We start from the raw sequence: 13,814 nt of genomic DNA, 5'->3' as shown, positions 1-13,814 counted from the left end.
ATTTTTCCAAGAAGACTTCATGTTGGGTTGTTTGTCACAGAATACACAGCATATTTTCCAGTTGAAGGTTTCCTAATCTTCATGTACTGGGCAAACTCCATTTTTTCTGTGTGAATGATGTGTCATGACCCGATTTATATTAACTTTACAACACTCAAGCTCTGCTAGGATATCTATTGCTCTGGACACTAGAAACAGACACAACGAGACATTTCCTATACAAAAGACCTTTTGGTCTTAATAGGCAAGATAAAGGAAGAAAAAGCATAACAACCTCTGTCTTTTTCCATACTGGGAAATTCCTAGTAAGCAATACCTGCAATGCATTTAAAAAGCATAGAGCACTCCAGGTTTAGTAAAGCACTTTGCACCACCAGCACTTTGTAGGTTTTTGCACAGCAGCAGTTATCTGTTCTGCGGTATTTGAGGCATTCTCTATACTTAGATTGGCAAATGCCACAAACACCATGATAAATTTAACCACTGTGAGTGATAAATGTCAGGCTTTTAATAGCACCCACTGTCTCCCCGTCACCACATGACCCTATTTGGAGACTGGACAATCACCACCTCATATTATTACTTCTAAAAGAAATAGTGTTTTTAGCACTTAAAATGATATTATATTTGCTTTGTATAATGTGCATGGACTGAACAAGCAGAGGAACCATTGTGCACTTTACGGCAGAAAGAAGAACCTGCAGGGTACTATTCCTGATCATTTTGTATTTTGTTTATTTAGAAAAATAAGTTCAAAAGATAGTTTCCTTTTTCTAGTAGGTATCAATACAATGGCAGAATTCACAATCTCAGTTGAAATGAAAGGGAAGAAACAAATTTGTCCACCCAGCAGGTGACCACTGCTTATGTTATATTTGATCAGAAAGGAAAAGTCTACAAAACTAGTGCTGCAGATCTTAAAATACTGAATGTGACACCAGGCAAAACAAACGTTCCCTACATGACTTTGGGCATTTTTTACACTTCCAGCAGTATGTGATATATTCCGGCTATATCTGATGTGCACACTTTTGTGTCCTGTTGACCGCAGGCTGCAAGAAGGATCATTTCACATTATGAATATGATTCTATGATAATTTTGATTTGCAAAATTCCAAATTTATGAGGTTTTACCTCAGAGCAGAAAACCAAACTGGGAATTAATTTCAGTCTTAGGAACCAGGCTACAAAATATCCACAGTTTTGTCTTAGTCAAATGTCTCTGAATTTGTCTGGCATAGAATATTTGTCCTCCAACCTATGCTATATTTCTAGAGGATACTCATATGCCATGTCATACAAACATAGTCTCTGAAACTTGTTTCTGAGTTAGGGGCATTCTTTCTTTGCAAAATTAAAGACATATCTTAGGGAAAATATTGGTATGCACATAAATGCACATGTGTAAATATATACATTTTTATGTGCAAATATATATATAAATACATATAATTGCTACATACATTTCAGAGAACTCAGAGCCAAATGCAAAATGCTATCACCAACAATAATATAATCACTCATTTTCCCATGTATAGGAAAATTATCAGTACAACATAAGTCTATTTCAAAGGCCATTAGTTTTAGCTGCCAAAATATACGGGCAAGAGACCAAAAGCTACTGCATTACTGCGGTTTGCCTGGTTACCATAAAGAGCTGAGCTGCACAAGATAGCTCCAATTCAATTAAATCATTTCCACACCAGTAAGTGTTGTAAGGCCTAAGACCATTTTAAAGGCTTTCATTTCTACAATACAAAAAAAAATAAATAATAATAATAAAAAAAATCAGAATGAAAAAGTATATCTGGGCAGCTTGTAGTATATCATTTTAATGGATTATGATGTTTAGAAAGTCATAACAAACATTAAATATCTAGTACATATTAATTACTGCAAATACATTTTTTAAAATATGGATCAAATAAATCATTAAATATTCATAAGCCTATAACCACAAATTGTATTTCTCATGATTCACACTTCCAGCTGCAAGAAACACATACTAGATTTCAGTAAACTAAAAGAACAACTTAGTAATTTTATCTCTCCATAGCTTAATTTAAGGATAAAACTGTTTTTCAAGTAACTGGATTATTTTAAGTCCTTTATGGTGGGAGTTACTGGCTAAATTACAATTAAAATAATAAACTACTCCTGCATATTTCTTTGTGATTATATCATGAAGAATGACAGAATGTTAACATTATGCATACACACAGGCTATCTGCTATGAGTTCAGTGTATTAATTATGAATGAAACAGTACAATAATAAAGTTGTTTTCATAAACAATTCTGAACTAGTAACTCATTTGACTAATGATATTAATTTACATCATTTGTTACTCAAATGATCAAACGTTGATCGAACAAATGATCAGATAATGGAGTTAAAAGTTTAGCACAAGAGGGGTGTTTTCTGTAAAGCCTGTAACAGAATACAAAGGATGAGATGATCCTTTTAATCTTTAACCCAAACTAAATTTACAACCACAAAAATGGCATGATTTAACTGATGGAAAATAATGTTTTCTTGCAAGTAGAGTCCCTTGTCCCTTGACAATGAAGGATCACCCAGTTTAGGTGGTAAATTCAAGACATCATTCAAGCTAAAGCAGTAAAAAGTGGTGGGTGTTTTTTTTTGTTTGTTTGTTTTTTGTTTTTTTCTTATGCCTTGTTCAGTGTTTTATCCTTAAAATCTGCTGAGGTTTCTATTTCTGCAAGAATTCTACTCTCCTCTGGCTTACCAGAGAATCAGAGCACTGCAATGCATATTGCGCTGGCTTTTGAAAGAAACAATTTTGTAGAAAATATTGGGCTTTTCATACCAAAAAAAAAAAATAAAAAAAAGTACATCTAATAGACAATTAGTACATCATTAGACAAAATGTACGTCTAATGGACAATTTTATTGCTTTAAAATAATGTTTCTTTTTCTGTTTTTATTATTATTATTATTATTATTTATTTTGTTTTGTTTTTTTGATGCAGTGGAGATTTAGCTTTTGAAGACTTATGTCCTGAAAATATTCAATACCAAAATGCATCTATTAAATAAACATGAGGCTATGGCTTGATTCTCCTAAACTTCTAAACTTCCCTTTTCTTGACATCACCTGCTGTAAACCCCAGAAGTTGACTCCAAAGCTCTTCATAGCTCACTATGTGTGAGCTTATATTACCTCATGATGGAAAATAAGAGAGTCACCGGGTATGTTATTTTTTTGCTGATGTCTCCTAGATTCATTTCATGCACTTGACATGGGACAGCTTAATCACAAAGTAAAGCTATCTTTTAACTATATATCAGCATAATATTTTGTTCCAACAATTAACATTTCTGTATGCTGAGTTTACAAGTATCAACAATCATAGTCTTCCCCAGGAGAAATAGCAAAGATAACTGGTGTCATGTCAGCTGCCTGAATTGCTTCTTTCTTGAGTACAATGAGTGAGATTTACTAATCATCCTGTCTTATAAATGTTTTTTGTTTTTTTTTCTTTATCTAGTTTCATGGGGCTGGGCTCAGCTATCAGCAGAAGAAAGCAACAATCTCTTGCTGCCCAGGCTTCCTATTCAGTCTATCCAACCAGCAGAGAAGGGGGGTTCCCTATTTATTTTCTATTGTTGTACTATTATCGTAGATTAATCTGACTGTCACATATACTTATGGTCACCTAAGTCTTTAAGTATAAAACTGTCTTATTCTACATTAAAAACATTATCACTTGATAGAATTCAATTGTTCAGGCTAAACATTTTCATATTAGTGCTTTGCCCCAGGCTGGCTTTTTTAAAGCTTTAGCTAAAACAGCCTTTTTAGAGAAGATTTGTGCAAAGTAGACAACTATCAAATTTATGATGACTGTTGTACCAATTTTTTTGAAAGAGCCTTGAAGCACTAACATGAGACTTCTGAAACATCTCCTTATTTCCTGTCAAAAAGACATCCTATTAAGCAGAAACATCGGCCTTTGGATTCTTAGCACATACTTAATAGAGGCGTTACAAGCTTTCTGTTCTGATCATAATCCTATCCACCGATACTCGTTAAGTGGCAACATGCTCCAAGATCTACAAGGAAAGTTTTCTGTAAGATCTGTGGATCAAGAAATGGTGGTAAAACCCAAAAGTCCTTGAGTTAAAAGCAGAAGCAGGCTATATTGTTCTGGCTGCAGAACAGACCATACAATTTTGTCTTAGCTCTTCCTGATGTATGTTAGCAGTTCTCAATACTTTTTAGCCCTTATTGCCTCTTTAACTAGCTTGAAAATCAAGTCAGCCTGACTTCCACTGAATGATCTTCTTAGTATTTTACATATAAAGCAAAAAGGAGCTGCAAAGTTGAGTAAAAGTACACATGGTGGTGTGGCAGGTAGACATTTTACTGTGTATTTATACTGCTTTTCAAAATGCATGCATTGAGTCTGTATATTTGGCTACCGCCTTAAGCTCCTCTCTTGCATCCAAAGAAAATTTCAGCAAGAACAGTAAAAGTGCTCTGTGAGCCTTTATTCTCACAATTCTGCTGCCTAGTGAACGACTACACAGGGCTTGGCAGTCAATTTCTGGTGAGCTCTGCCATCAACTTAAACATAATTAGGTCCTCATTACTTTGTCTCTTTACAACAGGTTACTGAACCACTGTGGAGTGTATAGCAGTATAGAAGGCTACATTATTCAAAACAGTTTCTTTAATATAACCAGACAAAAGTTAGGTCTGGGATAGCACCTACTGGGACTGCAGCCTCCAGTAGAGGGGCAGGAACTGCAGCTGGAGAAGAGGGGAGGGAAGAACCTTAAGGCACTCAAAGAGTGAGTAATGTATGTTCACGTCTCCATGCCTGGGGATGGTCAACCCAGAAATAATAGACTCTCACTGTATGTCAATGTCTCCATCTCTGCCATATTTCAGAGGTGAATTGTAGGTTGATCTGGTATAGATAACCACAGGCAGGTTTGGGTACATCTGTGTTTTATTTAATTTGCCTTTTTTAGCCAAATTACTGAAATAATCTTACTGGTTATTGTATAGGTGCTCTCCAATGAATTCCTGTATCCTGTTCTACTATCTTTATGTGCCATACAAAATGTATACAACTGTAATTGAGGCTTGCTGTTAAATGTAAACAAAGGATAAAATTCAGCAGTGGCATCTCTTAACAGAGTTTGGAATCCTATCTTATGTGACTTTATAATCAAATTCCTCTCAAACTGATCAATTGCATTATCTATGTTTAAAAAGTCTAAAAAATTCCCAAGTTCTGCTTCCATAAATAGTTACCATATTTCATATTCCATTGAATTACTCAACTTTTCATTGTGCTGAATGGGAAAAATGGCAAAATACAGGATAACCACATTAAAACTGAATACACCTAGAAACATGCTATAAGAGAAAAAGGGTAAGGCACTGGTACTGTTTCATCATACCCTACATATACTTAAGCATGCTATCTTTTGCAGAATCCTTGGTGCTCACATCCATCTCCATAAACTGTAAATTACATCACCAAAAATGTCCATGGAAATAGTTTTTCCACCAGTCATGCAATTAGCGGCTTCCTTCAGTTCCCTCCGTGTGCCCACATGTTCATGGGTGAACTCATACCCACAGCCCCAGAGGTGCTGCCAGCTGTATGCTTGCCATTCCTGACCTGTCGGAGACAGTCAGCCAGGAATCCAAGGGGTCTAACTTAACATGCCCTTTGCATACTTGCTTAACGTTTTAAGCTCCAATTAGTTGCAATTTATGTCCAGTATCACCCCGCTAATTCACGGTAAAACCTAGAATGACCTTTTTGACCAGCCAAATCTTTCAAATTAGCAAGGCAGACCAAGGAAAATGCAATGGTTCTAAACAACAGCAGGCGAATCTCGTTAGCAAATCTCATTTAAGTTTAAATATTTAAAATAATGTTCAAACATTTGGTGAAGTTCCTATATTTTCAAAATACACAAAGTTTCTCCATGATGTGACTTTCAACATGATGCTCTACTCTGGAAAACTTCTTGAGAACATTGGAAGATGTTGTCTTTGCCTTAAGAGAGATTTGCAGGTTAATTAATTTGCATTATATTGTGAAAATTCCTGCTTGTAGAAGGATTTCAATAATATTGTATGCAGTGTGAAGGTAAGTATTTCATATTTATGTTTAAAATTTATTTAACAACACCATCCACCTTCTATGCCCAAACACAAAAACACCTAGAAGCATCTAAATATTTCAAATGCAGACCAATAGTAAGCAATTACAAAGGTACCTCAGTAAACTGCTTTCTAGGAAGTAAATTAGACACAGGTACTAAACATATCTTCAGTAGTCAAAGGGTAAAATCAGTTTTGATTAATTGCAGATCATATCAAATGGCCAGTTTTAATGCCTTTCCAGAGAATAAGTGGGAGGAATAGAAAATGTTTCCTTTCAGCAGTGTAAACAGCCTAAACAGCCTTTTTTTTTTTTTTTTTAATTAGCATTTCAATATAAAATCAGCATGAAATCTCATCTTTCTAAATACATGTAATGGCCTTTAGCTGAGCACATGCTTAGCTTCACACAGGAAGTTTGATACAACTTTTAGGTATAAACTTTATTTAAAAAAAAATGCACAGTTAAGTCATAGAGATTTCTTAATACACAAAAGTCCACGAAAAGCGATTTATGATTGTAGTATCTGGGTCAAATACTAACAGAGAACAGCAAAGACTATGGATTAAAAACTGCCTAAGCCATATGAATAATAACAAAGAATAGCAAAGACCATGGATTAAAAACTGCCTAAAACATGAATGATGATGTGAAAATAATAAAAATTGTATGTTTATAAGGCAAAAGTTTGATTCTTTGCATTAGTATACAATAAAAGCTTCACTTATCTCTAGCTCTGAAGAGATAGGAGAAGATGAGTAAACTGTCAGTTTGAATTAATGTTTTGTCATAAATATTTATAGCCCACAGAAAACAACTGCATGACTCTTAAGGACTGAGCTAATTAATGCAATAAATTGCATTCTAAACATATCAACGTAATTCTTTTTCAGAGGCTTTGGCTTTCAATATGTTGATATTAATATACTTACGTTGTAACTAATACAACAACAACAAAATCTAAACCCAGTGAGTGAATGTGAGAGGTTTCCTTTCTACTTACTAGGTCTACCCTCAAGGTTACTTTTGTAAGCCTCGATAAATGATTATTCTTTTGTTTCAAGTTTCAAAACTAAAACTAGGAAGCATGAACTCATACTAATAGTAAACTGCGACCTAACATGCCTACATCAGTTAAGAAGACGCATGCAGTGAAGGGATTGACAGGTTTGACGGTAGTTTCCAAATCCCAGGGTGTTTAGACTCATTTTTGTAACCATTTAAACACTTAAAATAAAAAAATAAAAAAATAATTAAAAAAAAAGAAGAAGAAGAAGCATGTGTAGGTTGCAAGTCCCAGATCTTTATTTATAAAGCAATAAATATTAGAAGCACAAATAAATTGCACGGGTGTGTAAACAAACTGTACAATGACTGAAGAGTTCAGGAAGGGATGCCAGAAGACTCCAAGAAGCATATTGTCGTCATCCTGAGTGGGAAGTAAATTGAGGGAAAAGTGCTTAGAAACACTTGCGGTGGACAATGGATGGACCGGCTTCATCGTACTCCTGTTTACTGATCCACATTTGCTGGAAGGTGGACAGAGATGCTAGAATGGAGCCACCAATCCATACAGAGTATTTGCGTTCAGGTGGGGCAATGATCTAGGATGAAGAGAAACAGCAAAATCCCCTGTTAACAGTTCCGTTACTGCACAATCAGCCCACACCACAAGCATACCAAATTGCTAGGTGTTTCTTTAAGTATGAGCCTCTCTGATATAGCATACTGATCTTCAACAGCTGAAGCAATTTATGTAATATTCTTTAAGAAAATTTACAGACCAACTTGCCTGTTTTCCAACATTTGTTTCTCATTAATATAATTATGTTGATTAAAAGGAAAAACTTCTCATTTGTCCATCAGCTGATGATCTCACTTTTGACTTGTTCCTATATCCCAATTTAATGACAAGGACATTTTCCCCATCCTTATCCATATATTATAATACAAAGTCCTCACCTTGATCTTCATAGTGCTAGGAGCAAGCGCAGTGATTTCTTTCTGCATGCGATCAGCAATACCAGGGTACATCGTTGTACCACCTGAGAGGACATTGTTAGCATACAGGTCCTTACGAATATCAATATCACACTTCATGATGCTGTTGTAGGTAGTTTCATGAATACCAGCAGATTCCATACCTTGAGAAGAAAAACAGCAGATCAGTAAATTATACATGAGGTCTTTGTGAAAAGAATTCTTGGTATTTCCCCTCTTTACTAATATGAGCTTCTATTAATTTTTCTGTTGCAAAATTACTTACCAGTACAAGTATTATTTTAGAAAAGTTAAGAATCATAATGCATGTGCAAAGGAGACGCACAACATACAGTAAGAGGTAGACACAAGATAAATTCATTTACTATATACTGATGGGAGCAAGTTATATATAACAGAAAACATGAGTATTGGTCTTTGTCAGTCTCAATAAAAGCATCAGTTGAATATAGTAAGAATGGCAATAAGAAAGTGAAAACAGTCAAAGTAGAACTAAAAAAAGACACTAGTAATTTCCTTTCTTCAGCCTACCTGAAATTCAGAATCTATGCCATTTGTAAACATCAAGGGAAGAGATAACTGAGACATACGCCAGGATATTTATAAGTACTTGGTGATAAGTAAAAAGAAACCAGAAGCAAGTGTTTGTAGGTTGCATTCCAATTTATAATTTTAACAGGTGCTTCCTGAAAGAGTTGACACTAGATATACAGTAAGATGTCAGCTGATGAACAACTGCATTTGTTGCTCAGTACTTACAATGTAAGCATTTGCTATTATCTGTCAGCTGCACCCACAAGCAGCAAAGACAGCCATCTTGGCCATGTCAATGTTTGATTTCAGTTCGTGTAAATACACATTCCATCTTACTCTCTCCCAGACATTTTACCTCTTTGTGGAGTCAAATAGTGGTGTAAGTGTAAGCTTTACAAACACAGCATTGAAAGCTGCTCTTGTCATTAGCAACATGACAATATTACAAATGTATATTTTTTCACTAAAAAATTGTAAGTCTAAAACCTGGTCTAAAAGTTGCAATGAGAGCCCACAGCTCAGCTAATTACCAGCTGGTAATCACATTATGCAGAGCTAACAGGGAGCAGAAAATCTAACTCCCTATTTAAGTTTGGTTTTGTGCCAAATTTAGATAAAGAAGAAGGGGAGTGGGGCACCTTCTAGATCTTGTGATTCATTCATACCTCCTACTGAAAGGAGAATTTCCTGGGAAAACTTACCGATAAAAGATGGTTGGAATAAGGTTTCAGGGCAGCGGAAACGTTCATTACCAATTGTGATCACTTGACCATCAGGCAATTCATAGCTCTTCTCCAGAGAGGAGGAAGAGGCAGCAGTGGCCATTTCATTCTCAAAGTCCAGTGCAACATAGCACAGTTTTTCTTTGATATCACGAACAATCTCACGTTCAGCTGTAGATACATAGAAATCAAATCAAGGTCTGGAGAAACAAAACACTAGAGGAAGAAGATGGGTCAAGGGAGACATGAGGAATTTCACAAAAGGGCAAAGCTGGAGGACCGACCTGTTGTCACAAAGGAATAGCCACGCTCCGTGAGGATCTTCATGAGGTAGTCGGTCAGATCCCTGCCAGCCAGATCCAGGCGCATGATAGCATGAGGCAAAGCATAACCTTCATAAATAGGTACGTTGTGGGTGACACCATCACCAGAGTCAAGAACAATACCTGGGAGAGAAATTGTCAGAGACCAGTTAGAATCAATCACCTATGAAATGCTTCAAACCCTTACAACACAGTGAGCAGTAACACTGAAAACAAAACATAGCATTTTTCAGGCAGCATAAAGCAGCATCATTCTGTTTTAGGCAGTTACTGCCATACATTTGCTTTTGCATTTGCTTACATGGACATTGCCCATTTGGTCAAACATTCCCATGAAAGAGTTGTTCTGTATGGATTTTAAGCTAATCCATATGAACAGCCTTCTACTACAACACTGAGCACCAAGTGTGCTTGTGACAGCGATTGTCCTGATCCAGTAAAGGGCATCTTTTGGTGTAATACTCATGTTAACTGCAGTATCTTCATAGTAATGTTTTCTTGTTCACATCACAATGCAGACAAATCCATGGACTGTTCTTTCCAAAGACTGTTTTGCACTATCTTTTCTGATAATGTTATTTTTAGTCACTATAATCTTAAAAAAAAGTCTGCAAATTTGATTTTTTTTTCTTCATGTTTGGAGTGGGAAGGAAGGGAGAGCTGGGGGTCCTGAATGAAAAAAAAATCTAAATGGTATGTTTATTTTACCTGTTGTACGACCGGAGGCATAGAGGGACAGGACAGCCTGGATTGCCACATACATGGCAGGTACATTGAAGGTCTCAAACATTATCTGGGTCATCTTTTCACGATTAGCTTTAGGGTTCAAGGGGGCTTCTGTGAGCAAGGTGGGGTGTTCCTCAGGGGCCACGCGGAGTTCATTGTAGAACGTGTGGTGCCAGATCTTTTCCATATCGTCCCAGTTGGTGATGATGCCATGTTCAATGGGATATTTCAAAGTCAGGATACCTCTTTTGCTCTGTGCTTCATCACCCACATAGGAATCTTTTTGACCCATGCCAACCATAACACCCTAAAAGAAGAAAATACAGAAAAGCATGATTTGAGGAAGACAACATTACAGAGCCCAAACAATTACACCTCAGACAACTATGCTATTTGCCAGAAAAGTACAAACATTTGTGCCACTGAAAGCTTGTTTAGGAAAAATGCGCTTCACTAAAATATTAAGTCAACAGAATTTGAAGTTCTCTCTCAAAATCTGTTTTCCTTTAATCAGATGAAAGCATTTTCCCCCTTTTTGTTTAAAACACCATTTATTTTCAATTACCTCTTGTGGTCTAAAAGTTTGACTGATGGTAAACTGCACAATATCATGAGCAAGAAAATACAGATACAGATATGTACAAAGAGAGTTTATCAACATAAAGATAGGGAGTGGAATTAAGTCTTCTAGTGAAAAAAGACACAGTCAAAATGGCTTTATTGCTATGATGGCTCAACAGCAAAGTACTCGCAAGAACAGAATATTAATTCCAGATGTTTTAAATAATAGTATAAAAGACAAACTTTTTAACATGGAAACTGTAGGACAAAGAGTGCCGTTTTCTATATGCTGAAAGACTTGTCACAAAATAGGGGAAGAATGAAATGGGAACAGAAAAAAGGAGACTTAGAAGGTGGTAAGAAGGGAAGATCAGAGACAGACAATCAGAGAGGAGATTCAAGAGTTTGGTACATGGGACACTGCATCAGATGGGTGGGAAGGGCCTTATACAAACAGCTTCGTGCACGAATTGGGCCAACAGAGACACCTTTGCGCTAACACCAGCAGCACATCTGGCTTAAGGCATGGAGCGGGCAGCAGCTTTATATGATGCTGGGTTTGGGCTCATTAGGAGAGAGGACTGGGTGAGAGTGAAGGGAAGCTGATGAGTCTGAAATAGCCGGGGCAAAGGGAGATAGCAATAGAAAGGAGACAACGGAGAACCAAAGAGGGGAATTCAGGGAAGCCCCAGAAAGAACTGGAAAGGCGTCAGCAGTGCGAGTACAAGGTGTGAGCGGAGGAAAGGCAGAGTGTTAGGTGCAGGACAGAAGAACTGAGAGGTGAGGTGACCCCTGGGGAGCGGGGCGAGCCCCGGTGCCGTCGGAGGGCCGGGCATTTACCTGGTGCCGGGGGCGGCCCACGATGGACGGGAAAACGGCCCTGGGGGCATCGTCTCCGGCAAAGCCCGCCTTGACCAGCCCCGAGCCGTTGTCACACACCAGCGCGGTGGTCTCCTCGTCGTCACACATCGTAGCTGAGCGGCGCGGACCTGCAAAACAGCGCGGCGGCGCCTCCAGACCCCTGCGGGCACGGCAGCGCGGACCCGGACCCCAACCCCGACCCCCGACCGGCCGTGGGCGCCCGGCACCTCCCCGGCGCGGCGGAAGCGGGAGGTCCCGGGAGGGTGCTGCGGGACTCGGCCACGCTCTGGGGCTCCATCAGCCGCCTCGTAAAGCCCCCCCCCCCGTGAGGCTTTCAGGCCGCTAACACAGGGCATCTCCCCGGGGCACGGACTTCAACGGAAGCGTCGCGCCCCGTCGGGCGGCGGGCGCTGCCCGGGGCGGGCGCTGCCCGGGGAAGGAAGGGGGCGGTGAGGGAGCCTCCTCGTCCCTCAGCGCTACTCACCGGAGCGGCGGGGGGGCTGCCGAGCGGAGGCTGGGTGTCGTCCCGGCCGAGAGCCGCCACTTTATAGCTGCCGTCGGGGCCGGGGCCGCGGCGGGCCGGGGCCGGGGCCGCCGCCGTCTCCTTATTTGGCCGGCGCCGCGACATGGCGGCGCGGCGCGGCCATGAATGGAGCAAGGCGCGGTGCGGCCGCACGGCCCATGTAAGGCAGGCGCAGGGCTGCGCGGCCCCGGCCGCCGCATGGCCAAATAGGGCCGGCACCGGGCTGCCGGGGGGACGCCGACAGAGGGAGGGAGGCCCATGAGGGAGGCCCTCGGCCCCCCTGTGTGGCCCGCAGGCTCCCGTGTGTGGCCCCCGGGCTGTGCGCCCTCCCGCTGCCCAGCCCAGGTGGGCCTGCTAGTGTCCCCTTCCAGGTGCTGAGGATGCTGGGGTCTTGCCTTTCGTTTATTTCTTTTCTCCGTGAAAACCCAAATCTGGCCAAGCTGCTGTTTAAACGACAGCCCAAGAGTTACCACTTTGGTGGTACCCACTGATGCACGTCTCCTCAGGAAGGAGCAGAGCACACAATTTCTTTTGAACCTTGATGAACACACGCAGGCAAAAAGCTCGTGCTTCTGTCAGCTTTGGGCTGGCAACATCTACAGCGCAAAGCAGGAGCTGTTCATTTACATTAACATGCAGATACTTAAATTCTCCAGGTTTGCTCCTGAAATGCACGCTGGGCCAGTAATGCGTAGCGATATGTGTAAGGCAGAGGTGGAAAGATGGGAATAGCTTGGACCAAAAAAAAAAAAAAGAGCGGTGTTATTAATGTAATGTGGCAGTTGTTTTCCTGCTCGGCTGTTGAAACATCCACATTGATAATTTGTTCTAACCATGGAACCTAGAAAATCCATGTATCTTCAAAGGTTTTGTTGGTTTTTGCTTTTTGTTCTTTTTTTTTGTTCTTTTTTTTTTTTTTTTTTTTCCCCCCAGTTAAAAATAGACAGGAGAGGCATCCCTTGAGTGGGCTTGGCCTGGTATGCAAAAGCAGAGGTTGTCAACGTGTGTCCCATAGGAGCTGCGTTATAACACAGAGTACAGCGTCCTTCGGGCATGCAGCATGTGAACCACCCAGTGCCTGCTTGTGTAAGACACAGAAGCAAAATAATCGAGGTTTGGGGTAGAAGGCGAGGGTGGGATGTAAAAGTCAAGAGGGGAACACAGTCAACTAGGTCAATTGCTTAAACACCGGTCAAGTTAATTAGATGTCTGCAAGGCGTGACATCCATCACATGATTGTATATGTCTTCAGTGAGCTGAAAGCAAAGAGCCTGTGAATGCAACACAACCTGCGATTTGGGGAACTTGGAGTTTTTCAGTTTAAGAGCTGTCCTTGCACTGTGATTAGGCTCTAACAAAAGGTACAAGAACTGGAAACTGCTTCTCATTTCTAAGCAGTATCCAAAGGGGGC

At 39.8% G+C, this 13,814-nt stretch overlaps 1 protein-coding gene across 1 annotated transcript; it reads right to left on the bottom strand.

Moving 5' to 3' along the window:
• Positions 1-7,434: 7,434 nt before the first annotated feature.
• ACTC1 (actin alpha cardiac muscle 1) lies at positions 7,435-12,515 on the bottom strand. Its single transcript, XM_082761576.1, has 7 exons — positions 12,364-12,515; positions 11,859-12,007; positions 10,440-10,764; positions 9,693-9,854; positions 9,388-9,579; positions 8,114-8,295; positions 7,435-7,755 (listed from the first exon to the last, which is right to left on the bottom strand). Exons 2-7 carry the CDS (start codon positions 11,985-11,987, stop codon positions 7,612-7,614), a joined length of 1,134 nt encoding a protein of 377 aa, XP_082617702.1. The 5' UTR covers positions 11,988-12,007; positions 12,364-12,515; the 3' UTR covers positions 7,435-7,611.
• Positions 12,516-13,814: the final 1,299 nt, after the last annotated feature.

The sequence above is a fragment of the Aythya marila genome, assembly GCF_965140915.1.
Source record: "Aythya marila genome assembly, chromosome: 5".
Lineage (NCBI taxonomy): Eukaryota > Metazoa > Chordata > Aves > Anseriformes > Anatidae > Aythya > Aythya marila.
Note: the sequence above shows the minus strand (reverse complement) of the source record. Positions and strands in the feature narration are given on the sequence as shown.